This window comes from Tinamus guttatus, unplaced genomic scaffold (assembly GCF_059628265.1).
Source record: "Tinamus guttatus ecotype Peru unplaced genomic scaffold, ASM5962826v1 Tinamus_guttatus_pri_ptg000459l, whole genome shotgun sequence".
Lineage (NCBI taxonomy): Eukaryota > Metazoa > Chordata > Aves > Tinamiformes > Tinamidae > Tinamus > Tinamus guttatus.
The window spans coordinates 5617015-5642274 of NW_028288993.1; the positions used below are offsets into that span (position 1 = coordinate 5617015).

The window sequence follows — 25260 nt, forward strand, 5'->3', positions numbered from 1 at the left end:
GCCGTCCCCTCCAAGGCCCCCCACCTCCTGCAGCCGTCGCACGGGCTCCTTTGCTGGGGGGCGCAGGGAGGCAGAGCAGCCGCCAGCCGGGGCAGTGACGGTGCCGGCCGGGGCCGCCGCAGCAGCCCCTGCCCCGCGTTGGGCACTGAAGGCTCCTGCAAGGATTTAGCGCATGGAGCGGGAAGGCCGGGCTGGTGCCGCCGCTGCTCCCCCTGCGTCGTTGGGGAGTTCCGGCTGGGCGCTGCGCTCGCTCCCTGCTCCCCAGGGAAGAGGAGCGGATCCGCAGCACTGAGAGCCGCAGAGCCGAGCCAGGAGCCGCGGCTACGGGCAGAGGGGGAGACGGTGCCCCAAGCGTGGCCTGATTGAGCCCATGGGCCTGGGGGATCCAGCCAGGCCTCGCTCACAGGCTTCTGCTTAATGGTAATGCGGCATCCACAACGCATGCGCTTTCTTGGAGCTTTCCTGGAGCTGCTGTTCCAGCTGAGGGGCTGCGAGGGAAAAACGGCTTCCTCGTGTAAACACACAAAACCAAAACCCCCTTCCTCCTCCATGACTGTACAAACAAGTGCTCCAAAATCACAGGAATCACGCTGGGTGTGTGTTGTTCATGCCTGGAAGCCTTCAAATATTTACAACAAACAAGATTTTGTTTCCCTAATAGAAACAGGCATTTTGAATTCACCGTCTGGCTGCTCCTCTTGATCCTCAGGGTTGAGAGAGCAGCAAGATGAGACTGAAGCTGCTGCCAGGACTTTGCCCCATCGTGCAGGTGCCTCTAATGACCTGCAAGGGGAGGAGCTGCAATGCTGAGAAATCTGCCCAACGACCAAAGAACAGCAAAAAAAATGGTGTGTTTGAGCTACTCTGTTTGTGCCTCTGGCTGTGTGCAAGACAATGAATGAAATCTCATTTAAATTGAGGACTGATGGTCCTTTAAATGCAGGTTTTATTTTCTAATCTGTTGTCTTCTGTGTAATGTTGCTAATCTTGTCGTTTTTCTCTCAATGCAAATATAAATAAATGACACTGCAGGAACATAACCATTGGTTGTAGTGTGTTCTCTGGACACGAGGGTGGGCTGTAGTCTCAGTCTGCTCCAGCATCTGTTCAGAGCCTTCTCTTCTGCTGTTTTATGTTCTTGAAGTTCCCTTCTTGCCAAAAAAAAAAACAACTGATTGAGGCCATGTGCTACTGTTAAAGCTTCCTGTTTTTTTTTTTTTTTTTTTTTTCTGTAGCATGTCCTCATTTTCTGGTTGTTTCCCAAAGCCAGCAGAGATTAAAGGCTCTTACTGCCGCATCAGTCACTGTCTTGTCTTTTAGACAGTGGTTGGTTTCACGTGAGCTGCTTTGAGGTGAGGGTTCCCTACATATGTGGGTTTTCCTGCCCTTTATTTTTGCCTCTATGTCTGACCTTTTCTCTGAGCAAGAGAAAAGCTGAGGGTTCTTTCACAGCTGAATCTGAGCTGCTGCTCTTTGGTGGCCGAAACAGAATTCTACCCTCTTTGCTTTTGTGCCACCATAGAGAGCGAGCGCAGCCTCTGTGAGCTCCATTTTGGGTACGTGGCACCCCGGGTCCCAGGGCTCGCTGCAGCAGCAGCCCCCGTCACTGCTGCCCCTTGGATCAGCAGCAAAGATGGTCTCGGTGCAGCCTGTACCCAGGAATGAGCTTGTGGACAGCAGCTTCCCCCACCTGAACTCGACGTTGGGAGCACAAGAGGTAGCGGAACATGGCATTCGTGCCTCCTGGTACCTCCGCTTGGATTTAGGCACTGGTTATGGTGTACTGTGGTGGGACGAATCTTTACAAAACAAGAAACAGCCGGGCCATTTACACAGAGTGACTGCATGGAGCAACAAAGTCCTGGTACCTCTGCCAGCTCCAAAGGGCCCTTCCCCTGAGGCAGGGCCTGCACCCCCAGAGCCAGCGGTGTCTCCGCTCTCCCCACACCTCGACACGGATGTCTAGGCACCAAACTTTGTCCAAAGAACGAGCACGTGTTAAGAGGAGGGTCAGTGAGGAGTGAGGAAGCTTCCCCGGTGCCCTCCTGGCCAAGGCCGTGCGCGGGCCGCTGCAGCGCGTTCGACGCGGCGCGACGGGCGGTGCCGCCGCCTCGCGGCGCCCTCAGCTGCGATAGGCCTTGAGCAGCTGCCCCGCGATCACCAGCCGCTGGATCTCGCTGGTGCCTTCGTAGATCTCGGTGATGCGGGCGTCGCGGTAGTGCCGTTCTGCCGGCATCTCCGTCACGTAGCCCATCCCGCCCAGGATCTGGATGGCCTGAAAATTAGAAAGGAAAATGAAGGGGGAGGACAGGGCAGGTAAGGAAGTTACTTTCCACAAAGCCCATCCTGCGTGAAAGGTGCTAATCCCTCTGCAGGAATAAACTGGTGGAGCCCAGGAGGCTGTTTGCCATTTGCAAACAGAATAAATTGGATTTGCACTGGATAACAGCAGCACTGATCCAGCCCAGGCAGGGAAGGAGCCAAGACAGTGGTCTTTAGTAATTAGCTAACTTCACCATGAAAGCTTCAAGGGCAGGAGTGAAATAAAGAGACACCAGCGGGCCTGTTCCTTCTGCCCTCTGTGAGACAAACATGCTGCTCGTCCTGTGTGGGGCACCCATGCTTCTTCCCCTGTTCCTGCACCCAGTCAAAACCCAGGAAGGCTGCTTGGACACCACCAAGAACAAGGTAGTTGTGAAGGGTCACAGAGCTGCTGCACGTCAGTGCAGGAACCTCTCCACACCTCCCACCCCAGCGGGATGGCCATGGCATCCAGCTCCAGCTTGAGATTGATACATACAAAACGCTCTTGTTAATAGTCTAGCAGAGATAGTACAATACCTCACCACCCATCTTATTGCACCTGTGCTCAGCACAATGCCCAGCTGAGACTAATTGTGCCATTACCTGATGAGAAATGGCTGTCGCAGCTTCTGATGCAGCCAGCTTGGCCATTGCAGCTTCCTTTGGAGAGGGAAAGGATCACCAAGGAGGCAGGCAGCACAAAAACAAACATGACACTTGTACGAGACACTTAAACACATGGAGGCCTCAGCTACAGCAGGAGACAGGTCTGACCGGGGGCTCTGGCTCTGAGGCCACTCCTGTCCCCTAAGATAACTACAGGCTGGCAAGATAGACAACAGAATGGTTCAAAAAAACTACTGGAGGGCTAAACACAGCTATCCTGGCTAGTGAGAGCTAAGCGCAGTAAGACACAACACTACGAGCAGGTTTCTCTTGCCCTGAGCCTACGTGCAGAGCTGACACGGCTCCCCCGGCCGCACGCACCTTGGTGAAGGGCTTCCCGTTGTCCTTCAGCATCGCCGCTCTCCAGGTCAGCAAGCGCGCGCCCTCCAGCGCCACCGCCATGTCCGCCAGCTTGAACTGCAGAGCCGCGCGGCCGCGGCTGTGACCGGGAGCGCACCGGGCCCTGCCCCGCGGCCGCCGGGCCCAGCACCTGCCCCTACCTGAACCGCCTGCAGCTTCGTGATGGGCGACCCGAAGGCCGTTCTCTTTTCAGCATATTCCACAGCGCAATCCAAAGCTGCCTGGGCTATTCCAAGAGCCTGTGAGGCGATTCCAATCCTTCCTGCATCCAGGGCTTGCTGGAAAAAAAAAAAGAAAACACACAGCGGAGGTGTTTAAGCTATTCTTGAGCAGAACACATCCAGACACAGAGCAAACCTGGGAGCAGCTGCTCCAGCAAGAGCTGAATGGAAGCCTTCAGTGAACTCCTCCTCTGGCTCACTGTACAGCTCATCTGACATCACGTGAAAGTTGGAAAGCTGCTCACCATTCCTTTTTACACCCTTTTTTGATAAACACACTTAAACGAGCACTTCCAAAGAGCCTAGTGAATTGGGAGGACCAAAAATCTGACTTAAAACACATGGCATTAGGCTTTCTGGCCTCACCATGTGCATGGGGGGAAAAAAAAAGAGGAAAAAAAAAAAAAAAAAAAAAAAAACATGCCTTGGCCTGACAGCCTTAAAAAAACTGTCTGGTGACTAGGGAATTCCCTTATTTTTGGACATAATAGGATGGGTTCTGCTCTCCAGGGAGCTCAGACTTTTTGAAAAAGTTGGTCTAACAGCTGGTGTTTTGCCCTTATGGGAAAAGCAATGAACATATCCAAACGGGACCGCTTCATGGCAGGGAACCTGCTGTTCTGCAGCTGCCTGATTCTTCCTCAGAAGTCACACATGCAGCTCAGTTCTCATCCCTCTTTCTTTGGATGTGCATTTAGGACAGTGTTTCTTTGCCAAAGTATTTAGGGGGGGAAAAAATGCAGCACTTTTTCCTTTTCTTTTTCCTGCAAGTTCCTGGGGGGGGGACAGTCAGCTTTTGATTGTAAGAGGAGGAGAAAAATTTTAAGAATAAAGATGACCCGCCCCAGCTGCACTGACATTCCCTCACCTAACACTCACACAGGCACAATAAGGAGGGTGCTGCCTCTGGTTTATGACAAACCAAGGATTTCTCCAGCTCTATCAATGATTTCTCTTGCTTGCCAAAGGTCGGCTGCCTAGTGCTACAGAGTAGCTTATGGTAGCGGGTTTTGTCCCAGTGGTTGTTAAGCCTGAGAACGGTTTTTGAAAATCCTGAGAGGCCTCAGTGAGGCGAAGCTGGAATTGCTGTTTGAGCCAAGCCCAGCTGCCCCCTCCCCAAACCCCCGTCTCACCATGGCTATCTTGAAGCCCATGCCCGGCTGCCCCAGCAGGTTGGCCTTGGGGATCCGGCAGTCCTCGAAGATGAGGCTGGCAGTGGAAGACGCCCGGATTCCCAGTTTGTCTTCCTTCTTGCCCAGCGAGAGGCCTGCAGTGGGCATGGGAACCAGGAAGGCGCTGATGCCCTGCAACAAGACACACGCTCAGGACTCCACAGGAACCGTCAAATATTTTTCAGGGGAGTCACAGACTCAGGTAACCACGAAAAGGGTTGGGGTGGGTGTTGAGTGACAGAACAAAGTCATGGTGCTTTAATCCTCCTGCCTCAATGCCTGCCCAGCACTAACTGTCCCCAGGGCCTTCGCAAAGGGCTTCTTCCTCCCAGCCCTCTTTCACAGCTGGCACCTTGTGCTTCAGGGCTTTGTCGGTGGTCGCAAACACCACGGTGGCAGCCGCGTCCCAGGCGTTGGTGATCCAGGCCTTGGTGCCGTTCAGAACCCACTCATCACCGTCCAGGCGAGCCACGGTGGAAGCAGCTCCTGCATCGCTGCCGTTTCCTGATCAAGGCACCAGGCAAACAAAACACGGGTGGCAGTTAATGCCTTGGCTGCTGAAGCTTCATTTAAATGGAACGGCTATAAATTACTCTTCTGTAGACCATTATTGCTTGACAGATCTGAAGTCTATCCTAAATTTGGTTAAGGGAAGAGGGTACCCTACTTACTTTGCCACAGGAATGATAACAGTCACATCACCTGGTTCACTAAGGGCAAAACATCCAATTTTCTCCCCACTGGTAAAGGGCGTAATCCACTCCTGCTTCTGTTCTTCAGAACCAAACTTGAGTATTGGCCCTAAGTAAAGAGACTTTAAAAAAATAAGAGTTGTTTTAGAGGCATCTGGTAGCTATGAACTCCCCCACGGCTCTGCTGGGCTCCCAAACCCCCTGCACTGGGTAACATATCCCATTCCTCCGGTTCTCCCCTCTCCAGTGGCACAACCACCCGCCCCGCTGCCAGACTGGGTTCCACTCCTGCCCCCGCACGGCCTCTCGGGGGACACTCACGTTATTGACGCTCATAATGACGCCCGTGGAGGCGCAGCCCCTGCTGATCTCCTCTACGGCAATGGAATAGGCCAGGTAGTCGAGGCCGGCTCCCTTGTACTGCTCCGGCACGTCCATGGCCATCAGCCCCAGCTCACCCATCTTCTTCACCTGCAGGCAGAGAAACCCCTGGGCATCGCTGGTATCCCCACAGAAACACCCACACAAACACGCCCCTACACACAGGTGAAGGCTACACACAGCAGGACACGTGCATGACCAGCAGCCAAATGGGGATCCACCTGCACAGGCAGTCACTTGTGCACCCATGGGTCCCAGTGGCCTTAACCAGCGCTGCACATGGCCAGTGTCGATGAGGACCTGGCTCCTGCTTGTTTAAAGAGCTCACTCTGCTGCCTGAACGAACAGAGCCCTTCCTATCTGAAATAGGGAATTTCCACATTATCTCAATTGCCTCAACCTCCCACCAGAGTTCTTCCCTCAGTTACTTGGTCAGCTGGAAGCTCGCAATGGGAAATAGCTAATAAAAATTATTACTACGTTACCTTCAAGTCTGCTGTGCTTCAGCCTAGGACTGCACAAGGAAAGAATTTTACAGAGTGAATGACCCACAGAACAGTTTGCAAGAAGCTGGGTTTTAATTCCCATTAAAGCCAGGTCTTGCTTATCACAGAAGTTAATGACCGCTCACGGCGCACAGTTATTCTCAGCCAGACACCTGGATTCTTAGCCTGAAGCTCCTCAGAGCACAGACTGCTCCGCATTGCTTGCTTTTACCTAACTGAATTTTGTAATTCAAATTAATATTTAAAACAAACGTTTATCTGTTTTTATATTTAAGATATATTAAGATTATCCTAAACTTCTGGTGTTGCAGAAATAAGTTTTCTTTTTACAAGCTTCTGCCTGCTTTAATAGGACCAGCAGGGATTTTTTTCAAAAAGGGTTTTGCTTCCCCTATGAGCTCTCGAAATGCTAGTCCTTTACATCAAATCCAGAGGGGGGAAAGAGAGCAACCAGCTCTATGCTCACTGATTTATTAAAAGAAAGGAAAGAAAGGAAAGAAAAGAAAGAAAAGAAAGAAAAGAAAGAAAAGAAAGAAAAGAAAGAAAAGAAAGAAAAGAAAGAAAAGAAAGAAAAGAAAGAAAAATATTTTGAATTTTCCTCTGCACTTTCAAGCAAGAATCCCCAAGATCAAATGCAAAATGATGAGGTAAGACCAGTGAGAGGGCTGGGAACCTTTATCTTCTCTAGAGAGGGAGTGAAATTCCTGCCTATCCTTCCTTGTCGCCTAGCGGGGAAGGGGGACACGACGGGCACACGGCGGGCTCGGTGGTGGAGGCTCCTGCCGCTTTGGTGCCGGCGTTGGGGGCGGCGCGCGGGGCCCGCTCACCTGCGCGGCCGGGAAGCGGTGCTCCCTGTCGAGCTGCGCGGCCGCCGGCGCCAGCTCCTTCTCGGCGAAGTGGCGGCAGGTCTGGCGCAGCAGCTGGTGCGTCTCGGGCAGCTCGGCGACCTGGAAAACCGCGTGCAGCCGCCGGACGCGGCCCAGCGCAAGCGCCAGCGCTGCGCGCCCGCGGCGCGTCAGGCCCCGCGCGCTGAAGGGCACGGGGGCGCCCCGCAGGCCGCGACCCCCGCGCCGCTTTCCCCCCCGCCCCGCTCCCGCCGCGAGCCCCGAGCCGTCCCGCGGCGGGAGCGCGACGGCCACCGGCGCCCTCACCCCGGGGAGCCGCGCGCCTGCCGCGCGCCGCGAGCGCCGCCGCCGCCATGTCCGCCTCGCCTCAGGGCAGTGACGCCGCAGGGCGCACGCGCCGCCACAGCAGGCCCCGCCCCCACGGCTGGTGGCCCCGCCTCCAGAACAGCAAGACCCCGCCCACTCCCCAACTCACCCCAGCCCGTGGCCCCTCCCCGCTCCCCTAGCCCCGCCCCCCGCGGTGTAGCCCCGCCCCCCGCGGCCGCCCCCCGCCGCAGCGCAGGGGCTCGGTGCGGGGCAGAGGTTTATTGGGGGTTATTGCTGGTGCTGGAGACCGGGACCAGAACCGGAGCCGGGACCCGGCCCCTCCACCTCTGCGCTGCAGCGCCAGCCCCCCGGCAGCCTCCTGCCGGGAAGAGGACACACCAAGGCCACGAGGTGACAGTCACAGGTTGTGCCTGGGAGCAGCCCAGCTCCGTGCAGGCCATCAGGTGAGTTGCTGGTGCTCCTCGGTGCCGAGGAAGAGGCAGTTGACTTCATCTGCCTGCCATCCGCGAGCAGGAAGCAAAGATGGAGAAAGAGCTGTAGCAAAGGACAGAGCCAAGAAGTAGAAGTGTCACAGGTGGCATCACAAGTTCGTCGCCACCACCTTCCTCCTTCATTTCTGCCTTCTAGGTGCTTGTTTTGGTCTTCCTGAGCCCTCGAAGAAACATCCTCAGGCTCCAAAGGGGAGCTAATCTGAAGGTAGCTGCATTAAAGTCCTCAGGAAAGCACAGAATGGAAGATGCTTCCTAGCAAAAGGAGAGGACAATAAGGGCAGCACCCTGCCCAGAGAAGGGGGGACAACCTTCCTTGGCAAGGTGCAATATGAATCCTTCAGTCTCTCCCAAAACAACTGTCCAGGAATCTCGCCTATACAGAGTCACGCAGTCATCTCTGGAGTGCTGTGAAAGAAGTCCTGGTCCTGAAACGGCCAATACTGGAAAGATTTAGTAGGAGTCTGTGATTTTGGTTCCCTTTTTGGTTTTGTCATAGCAGAATGCAGTATAATCCTGACTTTTTCCTCCTTCCAGCTCAGCACCCGTGATCTGACAGAGGCTCTCCATAGAGATACCCTTTCTCTTACATCCACTTGGACTGACACAAAGTGACTCTTTCCATTGCAGGGCTAGGAAGAGACCATTCACATGACAAGCAGGAGATCCCATCAGAATTCCTTCCTAGCCCAAGGGCTGGAATATAGAAACCAGAAGGAAGAAAATGATCCGTGTTAAACTGCGTTCACCAAAGTCATCACCTAGGCCACAACGGGAAGAGGCTTCGCACAAGGCATCTAAGAGAAGAGGGACCCTAAGGAAGCACACAAAGTAGGGACAAGAGTCCAGAAGTCCCAGACTTTTTGGGTTGCAATCAACTCTCTGCCAGTGCCAGATGACCCTCTCATAAGGATTTTTTTCTGCAGCAAGCCTCTCGGGGCAAAAACTCCCTAAGTTGGCAAAGCAAACAACTCCAGTTAGAAACTATCCTAGGCTGCTACTGCTGCCTGCCTGCAAGCCCTGCTATGTTTTTACTGCAGCTTTCCTTTTCTTATTGCTCAACAAACTATACATTCACCTGTGGGAAAGCAACCAATTCCATGATTTCCTCTCATCATTACTGACAAAGCAATGGCTATTTCAGACAGGAATCCACTTGCCTAAGGCATCAAATGCCCGATTTCCATCGAGGCGCCTTCTCCCCCGGGCAGCCGCACTCTGCAGAGCGGTGCCTAGACGGCGCGCGGCCTCACGCGCTCACACTGCGCCCTGGCCCGCGCAGGCCGCTTGCACAAGGTGGTTTTCGCCAGCAGAGTCATTTCTGCTGCTCACTCTGGCGCCAGTGAATTTTCCTGGTAAGTATCTGTGCTCAGATAGCACAGACATCCATAGAAAGCAGATAGGAATTGTCACAGTCATAAGAAAGAGCCAGAGGAGGTTGCTTCATACCAAAAAATGAGACAGAAGTAACATTTCAAGGCACCTGGGTTTATGCTACACACAATTTCAGCTCAGCATCCTAAAATCTGCCAGGAAATAGTGAGCAGCCTCTTCAGACACTTTTATCCTGAGCATCTCCCAACAGTTTAGGATGGAAACCCCCCTTCTGGGCAGTTCTGCCTTATCATGAGCCAGAACTTAGAGCAAAACAAAAGTTTCCCACTGCAGAGGCACAGCACGAGCCACTCTGAAGACAACCACAGCAAGAGGCCGCTTGAGCTCCACCTTACAGCAGCTTCACTAATTCTGAAGTCACCAAACAAGGTTGCTCAAGTGCCTGTGGGGCTGCTAGAGGGGATGCATGGCAGCAAAATCACTCATCTTTCAGCCACGCAGACCTTGCCTCTCCACATTCCCAAGACATTTGCTGTGGCTGCTCATGATTAATGCTCCTTCCCAAACGGGTCATTTGTTGTGGCTAATCCTAATCAAACACCCTTCCCAAGAGCTGGAGATTCTTTCATGGCTGCCACCCCGCAAACTCTCACTGTTCACGACGATGCTCTGTGCCAAAGCTAACCTCACTGCCTGGCAGTGGCTTCGCACGGCCGTGCTGCGTGAGCAGGCTCCGGGCTGCGAAGTCCACCCCATCTAATCCTCCTAGGGCACATTCTACTCTGATCCTTACTTAATACAACAGGTAAGCAAGTCTATCCCCCAACTCTGTTGGGGAATGGGTGGAATTAATGCTAGCAAATGTCGCTAATCTAGACACAAGCTGATGCTCGTTTACCATAATCGTGACTGAGCAGCCCGGTGAGGGAAAAGGAAAAATGACAGTCACCAGAGCCTGCTGGGTAATACACCCTTTGGTCTAGCGTGCAGCTAACTCAGAGGAAAAACATCCTAAACCATAAATAAGCAGGCAAAGCTGTGATGGGAACTTGAATAATTCACACTTTTTGGTCATAAGAATCCCACTCCAGAACACCAGCTGAGCAATTTGACCTGCACAGCTTTTAGCTAATATATTACAGCTGAGGTAAAACAGAGCAAGTGAGCTGGTAACACCATCTCTCCCTCCAGAGATGGGTCATTCAGGTCCAAAAGGTTTAAAGATATACAAAGAAGGAAGCCTAGGAAGCTCCGCTTCCCACACATTCTTAGGTGAATTTCCACCTTCTCCCTCTTTCCTCCAAGGGATGGATACCCCACTGCAGCTAGACTGACAGCTGCAGCTAGACTGACTGGCAGTTGCCAGCCCAAAGACATTCTTTAACAAGAGCCCCAAATCCTACACATAGGAAGCAGGAGAAAAGGTGAACAAAGTGAGATTAACTTCAGCTCTAAAGTTGACCCCACGCTCCATAATCAAGAATTTACTCACATGAGCCAAAATAGAAATGCTATTGACTCCAGGTTGAGTCAATGACTAACCTGGATTAACTCCATTTTTCTTTTATCTTGCATTTCTAGTGAAATCCCTGGTAAATACAGATAAAGCAATTGCCAGGAGCAGTTCAGGCTCCTGGAAGCAGAAGGAAGATTCCTGCACTACTCAGAACCTCAATTAGTCTCTTATTTTAACTTTCCAAAAGGGAATATAAAGATGCACCCTACAAAGCAAACCTAGCCATGCTACAGACTAAAGCACTATGCGATGATAGGTGATCTATCCACCTGGGCTAGGGATCTGCTCTTCAGGCTTTGCTGGCTAATTGAAAGGGGCAATTTTTCCTGCTAAGAAACAGCTTACTGAAACAATCTGACCTCTTGTAAGAGCGTAGTCAGTCACTTGACTGGTAAAACACCTGAAGCACTACAAGTGCAAACTAACTAGAGGAAAAAAAAAAAAAAAAGTAACAGCAATAATTTTCTAGCAGAGCCTCCAATCCATAACCTAACTGAGGTACCAGAAGGTATCCAGGAATGGAGAAAGACAGAGGCAAGGTACATGGGAATGTTGGATAGGGAAGCGCTGTAGGGAGATTTCCTCTACTTTCATGAGCTGCCTTCTTTTCTTCATGTTTTCAGTCTCACACGAGGAGAAGAGGTTTGGCAAGAAGCCTTGCTGCATAGGACAGTAACTCCGGTCCCCCTCTGGATATCCGGAATGGTTTGCAGTAGCACAGCATCCAACGGACGTGTAACAGTTACTGTCCTCCATTGTAAGCATAGTCGGCCTTGTTGTGCATGATCAACTTGTTGTCCACAAAGTAAAAGCTGTCTGAGCGTGTCTCGTAGGGATTCTCGACCATCAGACGGACTGTGAAAGAGAAAGCTCCATTATGCTCAAGCCCAAACAGCTGCCACACTCCACTGGACAGCACGAAGTCAGAGGGAAAAGGAGCCTGCCGCTTTGCTGGATTTACAAGGCTGATGCTCTGCCCTTGCTAAGCAAGGGAATCCAACTGCTCTACTGAGTGCAGTTCAAAAGCTCCATCCTGCCCTTCCTATTCTCAAGACAAAGGCGAAAAAGCAGAGAGGGAGAATTCTCGCAGGTGACAGCGAGAAGCTGCGCAAGTCCCCACGGGAGCAGAGCTGCTGTCGTGTGCAAGGCCGCAGAGAAGTGGCCATTGACCAACACAGGCCGAGACACGGCCTGCACGTCCACACCTCCTCCCCCCATCAGCAGCCGGGCCCACATCCTCCTGCTCCAGCCACCGCTTAAGGTCACGTGTAGCAGGAGTCGCACGTAACTGCAGAGATCTTGGTAGGCTCAGACACCCGTCCCTCGAAGGGCCACGGCTGTTCCAGAGCAGCAGCGTCCAGCTCGGACAAGCAAGTGCTGAAGACACACAGGTGGCTACTAAGAACATTTTTTTTCAGGGTTTTGTTATCGTCTGGACTTCTACACTGTTAGGCATGTCCCGAGCAGCCCTTCTCGCAGTCTGTGCCTTAACACAGGTTCTTTTCAAAGACAGAGAATTTGCAGCACAAAGATGTGACTCCAACACAAGACTGCATGTGGCTGAAACCAGAAACCAGCATCTACCTCTTGCTGTCCTTTTTCCCTAGTAACGACTGTTTCTCCACAAGCAGAGAGATGGAGAGAGAGAAAAGTAAGAATAAAGCAGGTACTTACTGAGGTCTTCTGAAAGCTGAGGGAATTCATAGATGTGTTCGCATGTGTTCCTGCTACTGGGGATGCAGAACCCAAAATCAAAGTCAAAGTTCTTCAGCAAGCGATCTCGGAAGTAATGTCTCTCAATCATTCGGAAGTTTGACACTGGCTTTTCTCCCACTGTGAATTCCACGCTGCAGGCAAAAAGCGGGAAAATACACCGTAAGACCACCTGCCTCCTTCCTATTGGGAAGGACAGAGCCTTGGACATGAGGCTACATGAGAACTCAGCAAATCATCCAGAAAGAGTTTGATATTTGTATCGTAAAATGGAGTCTCTCTAATCCCTCACTCAATTCAGTTAGAAACTAGTAAGTGACTTTTGGTAAAAAACAGTTTTGTCCCTTTCTGTGAACTCATACTCACGTTGCACCAACAGTCCGAAGACGGAGAAATGCCGGGGTGAACTGGTAACGAACAAAGCGGCCTGCACTGGCATCTAGCTCACTGTTATCATCTTCATCTTCTTCATCTTGCTCTAGAAAATGCAACGACCCAGAGTTATTCTGCTAACAGCTTAGCGTACATCTAACAAGTGTATCAGGACAAGCTGGCTATCACTTGGGCAATGAACATAAAGGTGTCTAAGAATTAGTCTGGGACTCTGTGGCACTAAGAAATAAATATATAATGAAAATTATGTGAGATTTGACACAGCTTTGGTAGCTCTCGTGCAGAAACTCCCTTCTCAGCCTCACAGGCAGCCAAAGCACTTGGAAAACAGCCAGCGAACAAGGGGAAAATTGCAGTTGATTGCATCCCCCCTTCCCACTATAGTCACTTCAGTGCTTTTACCACAGACCTGGGAAGTTTCTCAGGAAAGGAGAACTCAGTCCCACACAGAAAGCAGAGGGGTTCAGCCCCCAGGACATGGTGCAAGACCTCTCTGCTTGGTCTGCACGGCTCCTTCGCTGCAGCTCCCTGCTCTCAGCGCCTCTCCAGCCTCTCCGCAACTTTCGTGGCACTCACCTGAAGCAGACGGCTTTGCAATTTCAAAAAGCACCGTTCCAGTTTCGAGGTCGCGAATCTTGAATCTGGTGAAGTCGATATCGTAAATATTGTCTTCTGGTTTGCACAAATAACCTAGGAGAGGAGGAAAACCACATAGCAAGCCATCTCAGAGCAGCTTTCGAATTAGTTTCCTATTAGTCCAAACCCACCCTACAAGCCGTTCTGCAGTGGTCTCGGCAGAGGGGAGAGCACGGAAGGGAGCGCAGAGGCACAGTGAGCCCGGCAGCAAGGCAGGAAAGGGGGAGCGGAGCGGGACACGGAGCTGCCTGTTCCTAAAGATCCCGCAAAGCTCGAGGAGGGAGGGCCGGGGAAGCCGCGGCCACCTCGGCACAACGAGGGGCCGGCGCCAGCGGCGCCGCCGCTCCGCGAGGTGCTCGGCGGGCCCCGGCGGCGCCGGCAGAGGGCCCGAACCGGCCCGTACTCACTCTCCGTGACCCGGCACAGCCCCAGGACGTGCTCGGGCCGCACGGTCTCCAGCGCCAGCAGCTCGGACTCGGTCCAAGGCGCTCCGGCCCGCGAGGGAGCCGCGTCCGCCGAGCAGCGCCGGCCCCGCAGACGGCTGAGGGCGCCCCCGAACCCCGGCGGCGGCTTCTTGTCCGGCTCCGGCTCCGCCGCCGCCGCCCGCGTCTTCGAGCCGCTCATGGCCCCGCCGCCACCGCCGCCAAGATGGCCGCCGCCGCCCGCCGTAGCTATGGGAGCGAGGGGCGGGGCCGCGGCGGGAGGGGCGGCGGGCGCTGCCTGGCAACGCGGGCAGCGCTCCAAGCTAAGCAGGGCCCGGCGCGGGCGGTGCCTGGAGGGGGGACCGCGGCGGGCGGCGCTCCCGGCACATGCCCGTCCTGGCTGCTTGCCCATCGTACCCGCCAATAGCGGCCACAGCAGCCGCTTCCAGTGCCAAAGCACTCCTTAGTTTAGTCCCAGGTGGAGCCCTCCAGCACAGTGGGAAAGGCAAGGAACAGGGGGCTTTGGCCCCAGGCAGCCCCAGCCTTTTTGAAAGGGTTTTTGCAGTGGTTTTCCCACCACCCAAGGCCGGCTCTGGCAGTGGGATGGAGGCAGCCAGGAGGGACCAGAGGGGCTCCTCAAGACCAGCCCTTGGCACCCTCCCCTGAGGCCTCCTCAGCAGTGCAGAGCAGCCTCCACCATCATGGCTGTCAGCAGCGCCAACCCTGGACCGAGGCACCCCGGCATCTCCCCCAGCACCACCAGAACCCGGGGATAGCCCTGGGCTGGGGTTGTCCCCTCCGCCACAACCCGCTGTCCCCTCGGGGCCCATGCGCAAAGTCAACCCAGCCCCAGAAGAGAGCAGCTCGCTCACCCCAGTGACAATATAATCTCCTTTATTTTCCTCACACGTGCTGCTGGTGAACACAGCCAGGCAGCCGCTTTCAGAGCATCCCCTCACTCGCACATCCTGGGGGAAATTTAAAAAATTAAACAGCTACCATGTACCAAAAATAAAATCACCCCCGCCATCTCCCCCGTCCCGAAGCGGCCTTGGCTGAGCCCACGCCATGAGCACCGGGCAGCCTGGCCCTGCACCCAGGGCCCTGGCTCGAGGTAAAACTAACTGAAAGGAAGGAAAGTCACAGCAAGCTGTTATAACACAAAGCAACGGGCAGATAAAAAGAATATCCTCCTTCAAAACCCTGTGTGCAGGTGAGCAGGGGCCGCAGAGACCTCTCCTCCCGCTGTCACGCATTGAGCTGCTCCTGGCCCCACTTTGCCCCTTGCCTTGAAGTCTCCATCACACAGACTTTGAGTTGAGACCTTTGGTGTTTGCAAAGGATCATTCATATTTTCTAATCAGCCATCACTGTTCCTAGGAGGGAGGAAAGCACTTTTTTTTTTTTTCTCCTTTATCTCCCCTCTTTTCTTTTTTCTCTGCTCAATAAAGCACTTTCTGGAAAAAAAATAAATCAAAACCTATTGATAACCCGCACCCATGTCCCACCTTTCAGCCCAGGGGCAGTGCTGCCTCTCCCCTTCCCCATCTCCCCCCAATCTCCAAAAATAGTATTTAATATACAGCAATAAACTCTGAGCAAGCCAGAGTCCCGGAAGACATGGACCTGCTTCCTCCTCCTGCCCGTGGCCCAGCCCCACTTCCCCACTGCTGTTCCGGGATGAAACACGGATGTTCCAGCCTGCCGGAGCGGAGCACGGAGCAGGGACGCCGCACGGAGCGGGGGTGCTGCAGGGAGCCCATTCCCCACTCTGGCTCAGTGCCCCGTTTGTGCCTTTGAGAGCGCCTGCCAGGACCTGCTCAGGAGTCGGTGAGGACAGACCAGAGGAACCAGGCTGATGGAAAGAGCGTCCGTGAGCTGCGTTTGGCTTCGGCATTTGCTGGAGACGCAGGAGCACGGCAGGTAAATCAGCTCAGTGCTGGGCCAGCTCCTGTATCCACTGAGCTTGTGGATCGTTCCCTCCCAGGCACGCGAGTGTGAGGAGCAGACAGCTCTTCCCACGTTTGAGCGGTCGGAAACACTCGGCACGTCTGCTCAAATCTGTCTTGCACTGAGAGCTGAGGCTGCTCTGCTGGTCCTCTCCTCTTCCTGCTGCTTCCCACCGGAACAGGCCCATCCAGCCCAAACTTCCACCATCAAGACACGACCCTGGCGGCCACTGTCCCATTTCAACTGGAGGGAAGGCCGAGGCACAAGGCACACGCTGCTGCTCCTGATGCACGGCCTGTTGGAGGGGGACGCCCTTGGGCACCTAGGGGCCGTGGCACTCGTGGCCGGACAGGATCTTCACACAGGAGCCCCACGCAGCACGTGGCTCTCCTGGAGCAGCCGCGACGCAGGCGCTCCGAGGCGCGCACACAAACAGGTACCTGGGCAGCCACCATGCCGACTGCAGGAGATCCCAGGGAGACCAGACCTGAAGAGGCTCCTGGAATTCCAGTTCTTCTGCCCCAGCTGCTCTTTCTTTGCATTGGCCTCCAGGGCTGGAGCCCGAGGGACTTGCACGCAGCTCCGTGCTTCAACGGGGACCTCTGGAGCAGGCATCAAGGGAGAGCGAGATTGTCCCTGGCTGAGCACAGGCAGGGAAGGCCTATCCCTGGGAAAGGAAACCTCAGAAGCTCCCTAAAGAAAGCAGCTTTTTTCAAACAGACTTTTACTCAAAGCCCAATATAAAGGCACCAAAAAAAGAGACGGGAATTTATTTGGCTTTCTGCTCATTGCCACCTGGGATTCCCCAACGGGTCAGAGCTGTTGTTCCAGTCTCTCACACAGAGGGGAAAAACAGAAGGCCTGGCGTAAAGGGACAAGAGTTGAGGACACAAACAGTAAAAGACAACTGTCGGCTGCGCCCCGCATCCCTGGATAGAGCGGAGGGCCGGAAGAGGAATGAAAACAGGCATTACAACCACGGCTGGAGGCAGGTGCAGAAGATTGCCCACCGCGAGGGGATCCGTTAGGGTCACCCTGTCCACCCCTATCCATGTGGGAACCTCGGGAACGGAGCTGGGGCTGCTGCAGCCGCGCACACTGCTGCAGAGGGACAGGCTCCTCCTGCCGCGGCGGCCGGCTGGGAAGCGGCAGAGCAGCAGCCGCCTGGGCCTTCCCGCTCTCGGTTAACAGCCCCACGGACACTCGCTCACACGTCCATGGCGCAGAGGTGGAGCCGACCGTGCTTCTCCCCCGGCAGGGTCGGCAGTGACACCCTCCCGACCGGCACCGGCGCCGGAGATCACGAAGAGGAGCCGAACACGCGCACAGGAGCTCCCTGAGGAGGTGCTGAGCGGTATCCGCACCAGCCTCCCGTGCTCCCATACCACTTCATTTGACAGCCGCTTCTGAGGCGAGCCTGACACGGAGACGGACCGAAAAAAAACACCCACAGCGCCGAAACAGGGTCAGGAAACCCCACGATCACCTAAAGAGCTACTGCCAGCTTTACACTAGTCACAGGGACAGGTAAACCAGAGCCCAAACAACTCAGCTGAAGCCAGCAAGGCTGAAAGATGCCTCCTCTCTTCTCTTGCTCAAATGCAACAATCCACTTGAACGGAGCAACAGAAACACGGCAGTGCAAGCCCCACATGGTTTCGCCCTTGGTGCCCGGTGACACAGAAGGGGCACCCTGGCTCCAGCGAGGCCGGGATAAGCTACCCTAGGAGACCTGCCTCCAACCGTGCAGGTCTAGGCACAGGTCCCTTTGCCCATGTTGTGCAGAGAGCATTGGCAAGCGAGACACAGGGCGGGCGAATGTCTGCTTCAGGGACACTCAAAGCACAAGCTGGAAGGCGTGGAAGAGAACACCTCCAGGAGAAGCCTGCTCCTGCTTTCAAGCCTGGGCTCTTTGCCTAACAAATCAGAGCAGTACATGCTTCTCCAGACAGATTAAGATCTGAACACCTCTGTGATCCAGTTGGAGCAACCCAGCAGACGCTGAGGAGTCTTTTCAGGTACAGCCACCAAATAAACAGAGCCGGCATTAAAGAGTTTTCAAAGCACAAGGATTTTTAACCAGAGCTAGAAGATGAAGCAGATAACTCCAAGTTTTCTGCCTTTTTATCCCAAGGTTTGCTCTTAGGCTCTGCCCTCCTCCAAAGCCTGACCTCTGCCACCAGTTTGCTCCGGCCCTGCTGTGCTTCTCCAGAAGCTGTTGCTGTTGCTGTTCCTGTGGCCACGCTTCCTCCACTCGTGCTATGAATAGGTTAATTCAGATCCTGCTTTGAAGCTTATAGACACAGAATCAGTGTCAGGCCCGAAGCAGTGATGTATGCAATCAGAAAGCTGAGGTTCAGCACTGCTGCTGCAGGGAGGGGCTGTGACAGCTCCCCAAGCGCCTGTCCCAGAGCCTGGAGACCAGCAACATCCCACACCCCAAGGGTTAGGAAGAAGCGATGGATTCAGCTGCTTGGTCTAGTGGAGCAGACAGGCTCCTCCTTAAATTTTGCTGACTCGTCTAAGCTTGAGGAAAGGTTAAGGACTCAGCCACCACAGAGGACTAAACCCAAACACCACATCAAGGAAGACTCACGTCCAAGGAGAAGCAGCAGAAGCCAAGAGGACACTGCTCAGTGCTGCTGTGCCAGGTGCAGAGCGTTTAGGAGAGAAGCTGCAGGGCAGCTCCCGGCTCATGCAGGTCGAGACGGGCAGGTGCAGCGAGGGCTTCTGTTCTCTGCTCAGCCTCTGCCAGGCGGGCACAGGCTCTGCATGTGCAGACAGGCACCCCTGGCAGAAACACCGGTGGGGGACACTGGGCGACCCAGCTCGGCAGCCTGTCACCAGGCAAGCAGGGGAACCGACGGGCCTCGTCCGGAGAATCCTGCTTGCTTCTAGATCTCTGGAGGGCAACAAACCACCTTCTCTAGCACTGATATGTTTGACATCTGCCCCTTCACCCGGCATCTTGATATGCAAAAGCCTGTGCTAACTGCAGACACAGCCACCTCCGCTGCAGTCCCAGTGCTGCAGGCAGTCCTGCTCTGTACAGGGGGATGAGCACTCACAGGGAGCACTCGCAGGCTTGCTCCACTCCATCCTACGGACACGGTGCTCACAGTCACAGAGCGAGAAAGCTCCAGGAACAAGACCAGAACCTTCTTTCCAGGTCATCGGGTTCTCAGCTTCTTCCAAAGGAGAGTCGTTTGCTAGAAAGGGCAAGACAAGGATCTGGGCTTAAAATGGGCTTTGAAAAGAAAAAGATTAAGGGGAACAAAAGCCAAAAAAATCAATACAGAAAATAAGTGCATCCTGAACAGATGCTAACAGAACACCAGCCTCTCGCAGGCTACAGCAGAGTCCCTCTGCAATGGATCAACCGTTACAAGTGTCACACTAGGAAAGTCTCTCCCGACCAGTGCAGCAAGTCAGGCCATATAAATCCCTCTGCTACCGGCGCAGCTTGCACTCTTGGGAGGGAAACTTCTCTGCAGAGGCTGAGCGGCAAGTTGGAGTCTTGGTATCTTTATGCAGGTGAGTACCATACATTGTGTTGCACACGCCTGGGGAGATGCTGAAGAGCCAAGCTCTGTCCTCCAGTTGTTAGTCACTCAATGGCACCACAACATTTCCACGCTCCTAGACAAGACGTGCAGCAGGCCCAGTTTTAACGGCTGCTTCCTGGCTTAGGGCCATTACTTCACCCAGCAAAGGCAGAGATCTTGCAGCACGTGTCTTCCTCTCAGCGTGGGACACGGCCCGGGACTGATAGCATCAGCTTCCAACAGCCCAACACACAGAGAGCCAGGACTCAGTTTACTCTCAAGTGCCCCAGGGAGGACTGGATGCTGCACGTGGTGCAAAGGGGAAGGCGAGGGCCTCACTGCTGGCTGGCTGGGGGAAGGTAAGCTCCCTCTTACCCAGATCTACTATTCATTCCAAGTGAATCTTTTTTTTTTTTTTTCCTTCCTTAAATTATGAACAGTATGGAGAAATTGAAAGCAACCGTGTTTGGTCCAACTCCTTCCCTCCCAGCCCCGTTGCTGATGTTTGGTGGGGCTTGCTCTCACAACCGGCAGAGGCAAAAGAGGGTAGGAATGAAGACACCAAAGGCCACCAATATGGGGAACATGAGGCTGCTGTTGTCTGAGGCATAGGGGTTTGGTGTGCGTGGGCCTGACTGAACACGGTTCTTATTTGCCTGTTTTTTAACACTGGAGCTATCATCATATTCGTCTTCATCATCTTCTTCCTCTTTTTTCTCCAGGCCAGGATGAGGCTGCAGCTTTGGAACATCTGTCGGACAAGAAAAAGGGCTGTGAGGAGGCATGTTGGGGGAGAGGAAAACAAAACCAACTGCCTTGTTCTCAGGAGGCTCCAGGTGAGAAACCCCACACTACTAGCTAAAAGGTCTCCATAAATTGCTTGTCTGAGGGCTGCTGCCAACATCCATTAGCCAGAGGGAATTTACCTGCAGCTATAAATAGCCAAGGCAGACAGGCATGTTCTTGTCTCCTCTACCCCATATGCAGGAAGACATGAACCAAATCCAGGCTTATTCCAAAAAACAGGCAGCTCTGCACCCACAGAGGAATGGAAAGATCCCACACACCTATTCCAGCCTAACTGCTTCCTGCAGAGGCCTCGCCTAGAGAGAGAAGCAGTTTTGGCAGAGGAGGGTCAGTAAAAACTATGATCTCACAGTCTGAGAAGCATCAGGCTGCTCTCCAAGGGGAAAGAGCCATCTGGCTCAGAAACTGCGCTCACCTTCCACTGTTCCTTGCAGGATGTACAGGGCACAGATTTTCGGATTGTCATAGTAGCCCTAGAGAAAGGGGAGAAGGGGTCAGTGCTGCAGCGTGAGGTAACAAATATTCTCCCCACCTACCATCACCTCTCCTGCCCCCCAGACCTCTCCTGCATCTCACAGCAGGAGGGAAGTGGAAAAGCAAAAAGCAGGGCTCTGCCCAGCAAGGCTCGTTACCTTTACAAACTCAATGTGGAGCTTCCCTGTGAACGTGGAAACCTCTCCCTGGACACTCAGTTTCCCCTTTTTGATGCTCATGGGAATGATCTCATCATGAGCTGTGCTGTGTCCGACTCTGTCAAAAATGTCCAAGTCCTTTACCACCACGTGGCCATTCAAGCGCACATCAAACACCTTCAGGGTGGAAGAAACAACAGTGTCAGAACGGATTCGGGCACGCGACCGTCAAAAGGGAAACAGAGCAGGAAAGGTTGGGGCTTGTTAGGCACTGAGGATGACACGGTATTGCCCGTCCCATGGCGCGTCCTCCGTTCCCTTGGGAAAGATCCAGGGGCCACAAGCAGCCAGTTAAAGACACTAAAGCATGAACACTTGAAATCTATGTCCTGTTTTTAACATAATCCCCACTTCTGGTGTTCGGGACTGAGGACAGCAGGGTTTTTTTCTGGCCAGTTCACACTTATTTCTCTGCTTTCTAGCCACTGGTTGAGAACCCACTCCCATGCTGGGTCGCTGTGAGGCTCTGAGCTGAGCCGGGCCGCTTGCGGCAAGCAGCCTGTACACAAGAGGAAGCAACCTGGTAAAGCCACTGGCAGGAGATGGGGTTTGAAGGAAGCAAAATGCTGAGCTGCTAAACCACATCTGTGAGCCCTGAGCGAAAGTCCTCCTTGCGGCGGCAGTGACTCAGGCTGAGCTCAGCACCTGGGAAATCCCAGCACAACCACATCAAGAAAGAGGAGCCAAAAGGTGCCTCAGCCCTTCAGTTTAATCCCAGACTACTTTTTGCACCCATTCAGCAAGCCAGCTCCACCAGTTGTGCTCTGTGAAATACTTCTGTGGCAGAAGGCCACACAGCACCTCAGGAACAGGGCTCGAAGCAGCTCACTGAGTGGGGAGAAAGCCAGATTAAGGCACACACCACTTCCCTCTCAGTTTATCACAGGGCTTTGAGTTCTTTCTGTTTCTGCCTCTGAATTTCAAAGGTGGACAAGGATCTTTCACTCCAAAGTGCTCTAATGAGGGTTGAATTTAACTTCGTACTCTCAAGATCAGTTTGAGCAAGCACAGAGCTTTATTGCACCCCCTCAACTTTAAGTTGATCTGATCACTTTCCTAGTACCAAGTGGGCAGCAGTTCTGCCATCACAGGGATGCGGCAGAGGTAGGAACAAGCAAAGAAGAAAAAACACAAACATACTTTTCCACAAAGACAGAGCAACTTAAAACAGATCATAAAATTCTGGCATTGGTTATGTTTAGTTGCATGCATTTGCTAGAGAGCACTCCTTTTGCAGAGCACTTCTCCAGGCACAACTTATATCTGGAACCTGGAAGACAACTCCATGTTTCAGGACACACTCCTGAGTCTTTAGCGATGAGGTTAAACTTTCGTACCTCATTTCACTCCTTTCTCTAGGGCACAGGAAAACCACAGTGCACGAGGCAGCAGAGGCAACCTGAACATGCCCAGTCCTAGGCAGGAACTCGCATTAAAGAGAAAGGCAGGTCTCAGTGGCGTGGGGCTGCCACTCACCTTCTGCTGAGACTGTGCAAAATAGACCTCAGCGAACTTCAAAACCAGCACATAGTCGCCCTCCTCCTTGATGGGAACTTCGTAGCCAAAGGTCTCCTCGTTGTAACGCTCGGTCTGGTACAGGATCTGGTCTTCTGCGTTGGATCGCAGGATGGGCAGTTTCATGCCATAGTCAGAAGCTGAGTTTCAACCACAAAACAGTGAGAGGAAAGGTTAGTTTGAGGCACAGGGAAGAGATTTTCTATAATCTTTGGTGCTTAATTCCCTAGGCGGCTGTGGCACTTGCTGCTCTAGTCAGACCATTCCCACTCCATGTGCTGAGCGCGAGGACACACTGCTGGAGCACGAACATAGGTAGCTGAAACCCCAGCACCCGGGTCCTGTGAAGGGACGTGCTGCAGTCTGAGAAGCAGGAACCCACTAGCACCGTTTCACAAGGGAGATCTAGTTTCACAGACCGGGCACAGAGCCAAAGGACGTGGCCACAAGATCCTGCTTCGAAGAGGAAAACCACCTAGAATATTTTTGCGGTGTTTCCAGTTACAAACTCTGCAGGACACAACTAAAGTGCACGTAACAAATTTGGATTAGAAGTCAATGGCTCCCCCCTAGGCCAAAGCGTGGGGGATGGCAAAAGGGCAAAAAGCATCAGACACATCTTACAAAACCCGTCTTCTCATCACAGCCACACAATGCCCATCGTCTTGAAACCAAAAAGGAGGAAGTGGTAAGGATGTGCATGCCGATTTCAAAAGCACCAGCAGCCCTGCCAGCTGCAGCTTCACAACCTGAACATTGTAACCACCCTGCTGAAAAGGGCATTTCTGAGCAAAGAAGTACCCAAGAAACACCTCAAATAGGCCGACACCTGAGAAAAACCTCAATTGTAACATCTGCTTCTCCTTGTTCAGAGGTGAAAGACAGAGCGACAGCAGCTCCCAGAGCACCTGGACCTGAGCCAGGACTTCGCACAGCTCAGGGTGGCTGGGCAAACACAAACCAACCATTTCTGCCTCCAGCGACGCTGCACGGGCACGGGGCAGGACCGCGCACAGCGGCTGCGCGCCCGCGCTCCGCTCACCAGAGAGGATCCAGACCAAGTTCTCTGCTGACACTTGCCATTTCCACTCCCATTTCCATGGGAACAGACACTGCGTTGGCCAAGACAAAGCAAGCGAGAGCTACTACCCGGTGCATATTGCCAAAGAGAGAGCCAACGCAAGCGAGGAGAGGAAACTAATGCCAGGGCTTCGTCTCCTCTTACACGCAGCTAATCAGGCAACCTTACATCCAGCTTCACTTCCCCAGCCTAACCAGGGCGCCTAAGGCTGGAGACTCTAATCCCCAAAATTAGAGAGGGTGATAATTTTAAACTGTTCTCCCGACGCAAACAGACTTTTCTGGCCAGCTATAAATTACAGGGGGAGCAAAGCAAGGATTGCACAACAGCAGCAGCTCTTTAGAGGAAAGGGTGCACGTAAAGGAAGTGAAGGAAGCAGCAGCTGAGACAGCAGCCAGAGAGGTCTGGCTGCCTGCACACGGCAGGAGCGTTGACACAGCTGGGGAAGGGTCCTGATCCCCCAGCTGCGACGTGCCAGGAGGTGGCTCCAAGGGGGCATCTCCCACACCTCGGGGGCACTCAAACCTTACACTTGGCACCCGGCTCCTCTGCAGCTGCCACCAGCTCGTGTTGTCCCTTGAGGCGCAGCGGCTGAGCTGGCGCTTGGCAGAAGTTTCAACTCGCCTGAGGCGGCAGAGCCCAGAGGCGCCATCCCGGCTTCCTCGTCCCGGCCGGGCGCGGATCCGCAGGGAGCGCGGCCGGGCAACAAGGAGCCGCTCAGGGAGCGGCAGAGAGGGCTCGGAGGGTAAAGTCTGCGCGGCGGCGCCCGGCACCGCGGCCGGGCAGCGCCACCGGGACAGCGTCACCGGGACGGCCGCGACGCTCACGGGGCTCCTCCGCTCCCCGGCTCGGGGAGGGGGGCTCAATCGAGGCGGCGGGGCCGGTCCGCGCCGTTCCCCGCGGCAGAGCCGCCTCCCGCCGCCGCAGGGCCTGTCCCGCCGGGGAACCGAGGGCCTCCCGCGGGAAGGGCAGGAGGAGCCTCCGGCGCAGCCGCAGGCCCGGCCGAGGGAAGGCCGCCCCGGGGGGCGGCAGCAGCGGCGGCCGCGTCCCGTGCCCGCTGCCGCCCGCGCCCGCCTCACCTCGGCCCACGCGGCCCTCGAGCGGGTCCTTGCGGAAGTGGATGCCGTTCACGTCCACATGGGCCTCGCCGCCCGCGTTGACGGCCCACACGACGCTGTCGGCCAGTCCGCCCGCCGCCGCCGCGCCCCGCAGCAGCAGCGCGGCCGCCGCCGCCGCCAGCAGCGGCAGCGACGGGAGCAGCGGCGGCCGCGCGGCCGGCGCCCCCCGCGCCCCGGCGCCCACCATGTCGCGCTGCGCCCGCCCCTTCCTGCCGCCGCCAGGGGGCAGCCGAGCGGCTGCCGGGGGGGCGGAGCCGGCACCTCTGCACCCGCCTCCCATTGGGCGACCGCGCGCTGCTCTCTGCATATTCATGAGGCGCCGAGCCAATGAGGAGCCCGGCAGCGGACTCCGTTGGGCGGCGTGGGGGCGCGGCGGCACTGCGGCGGGAGGCGCGTGCCATGGCTGCGCGGGGGGGACCCGGGGCACCGAGGGGCAGCGGCCCCCGCCGGGCGCCCCCAGCGGCGGCGGCGCCGCTCGGGCGGCGGCGGGAGGGTCTCGGCGGGGCCGCAGGACGCGGTGGCCGCGGGGAGGGCGGCGGCGCCGCGGCACGGGCGGCGCGGGGCCCGCCGCGCTC

At 54.8% G+C, this 25260-nt stretch overlaps 3 protein-coding genes across 3 annotated transcripts; all 3 read right to left on the reverse strand.

The window, feature by feature from the left end:
• Window positions 1-2117: 2117 nt before the first annotated feature.
• Window positions 2118-7502, reverse strand: ACADS (acyl-CoA dehydrogenase short chain). Its single transcript, XM_088532269.1, has 10 exons — window positions 7454-7502; window positions 7130-7299; window positions 5737-5886; window positions 5426-5537; window positions 5076-5227; window positions 4685-4855; window positions 3471-3608; window positions 3292-3387; window positions 2908-2964; window positions 2118-2275 (listed from the first exon to the last, which is right to left on the reverse strand). The coding sequence occupies exons 1-10, from the start codon at window positions 7500-7502 to the stop codon at window positions 2123-2125; spliced, it is 1248 nt and encodes a 415-aa protein (XP_088388395.1). The 3' UTR covers window positions 2118-2122.
• Window positions 7503-11257: 3755 nt separating this feature from the next.
• UNC119B (unc-119 lipid binding chaperone B) lies at window positions 11258-14185 on the reverse strand. Its single transcript, XM_088532395.1, has 5 exons — window positions 13963-14185; window positions 13496-13609; window positions 12893-13004; window positions 12488-12660; window positions 11258-11668 (listed from the first exon to the last, which is right to left on the reverse strand). The coding sequence occupies exons 1-5, from the start codon at window positions 14177-14179 to the stop codon at window positions 11556-11558; spliced, it is 729 nt and encodes a 242-aa protein (XP_088388521.1). The 5' UTR covers window positions 14180-14185; the 3' UTR covers window positions 11258-11555.
• A 5017-nt stretch (window positions 14186-19202) lies between these two features.
• On the reverse strand, window positions 19203-24872 carry MLEC (malectin). The gene is made up of 5 exons (XM_088532396.1): window positions 24647-24872; window positions 22448-22626; window positions 20912-21088; window positions 20695-20752; window positions 19203-20223 (listed from the first exon to the last, which is right to left on the reverse strand). The coding sequence occupies exons 1-5, from the start codon at window positions 24870-24872 to the stop codon at window positions 19994-19996; spliced, it is 870 nt and encodes a 289-aa protein (XP_088388522.1). The 3' UTR covers window positions 19203-19993.
• Between the last annotated feature and the right edge of the window lie 388 nt (window positions 24873-25260).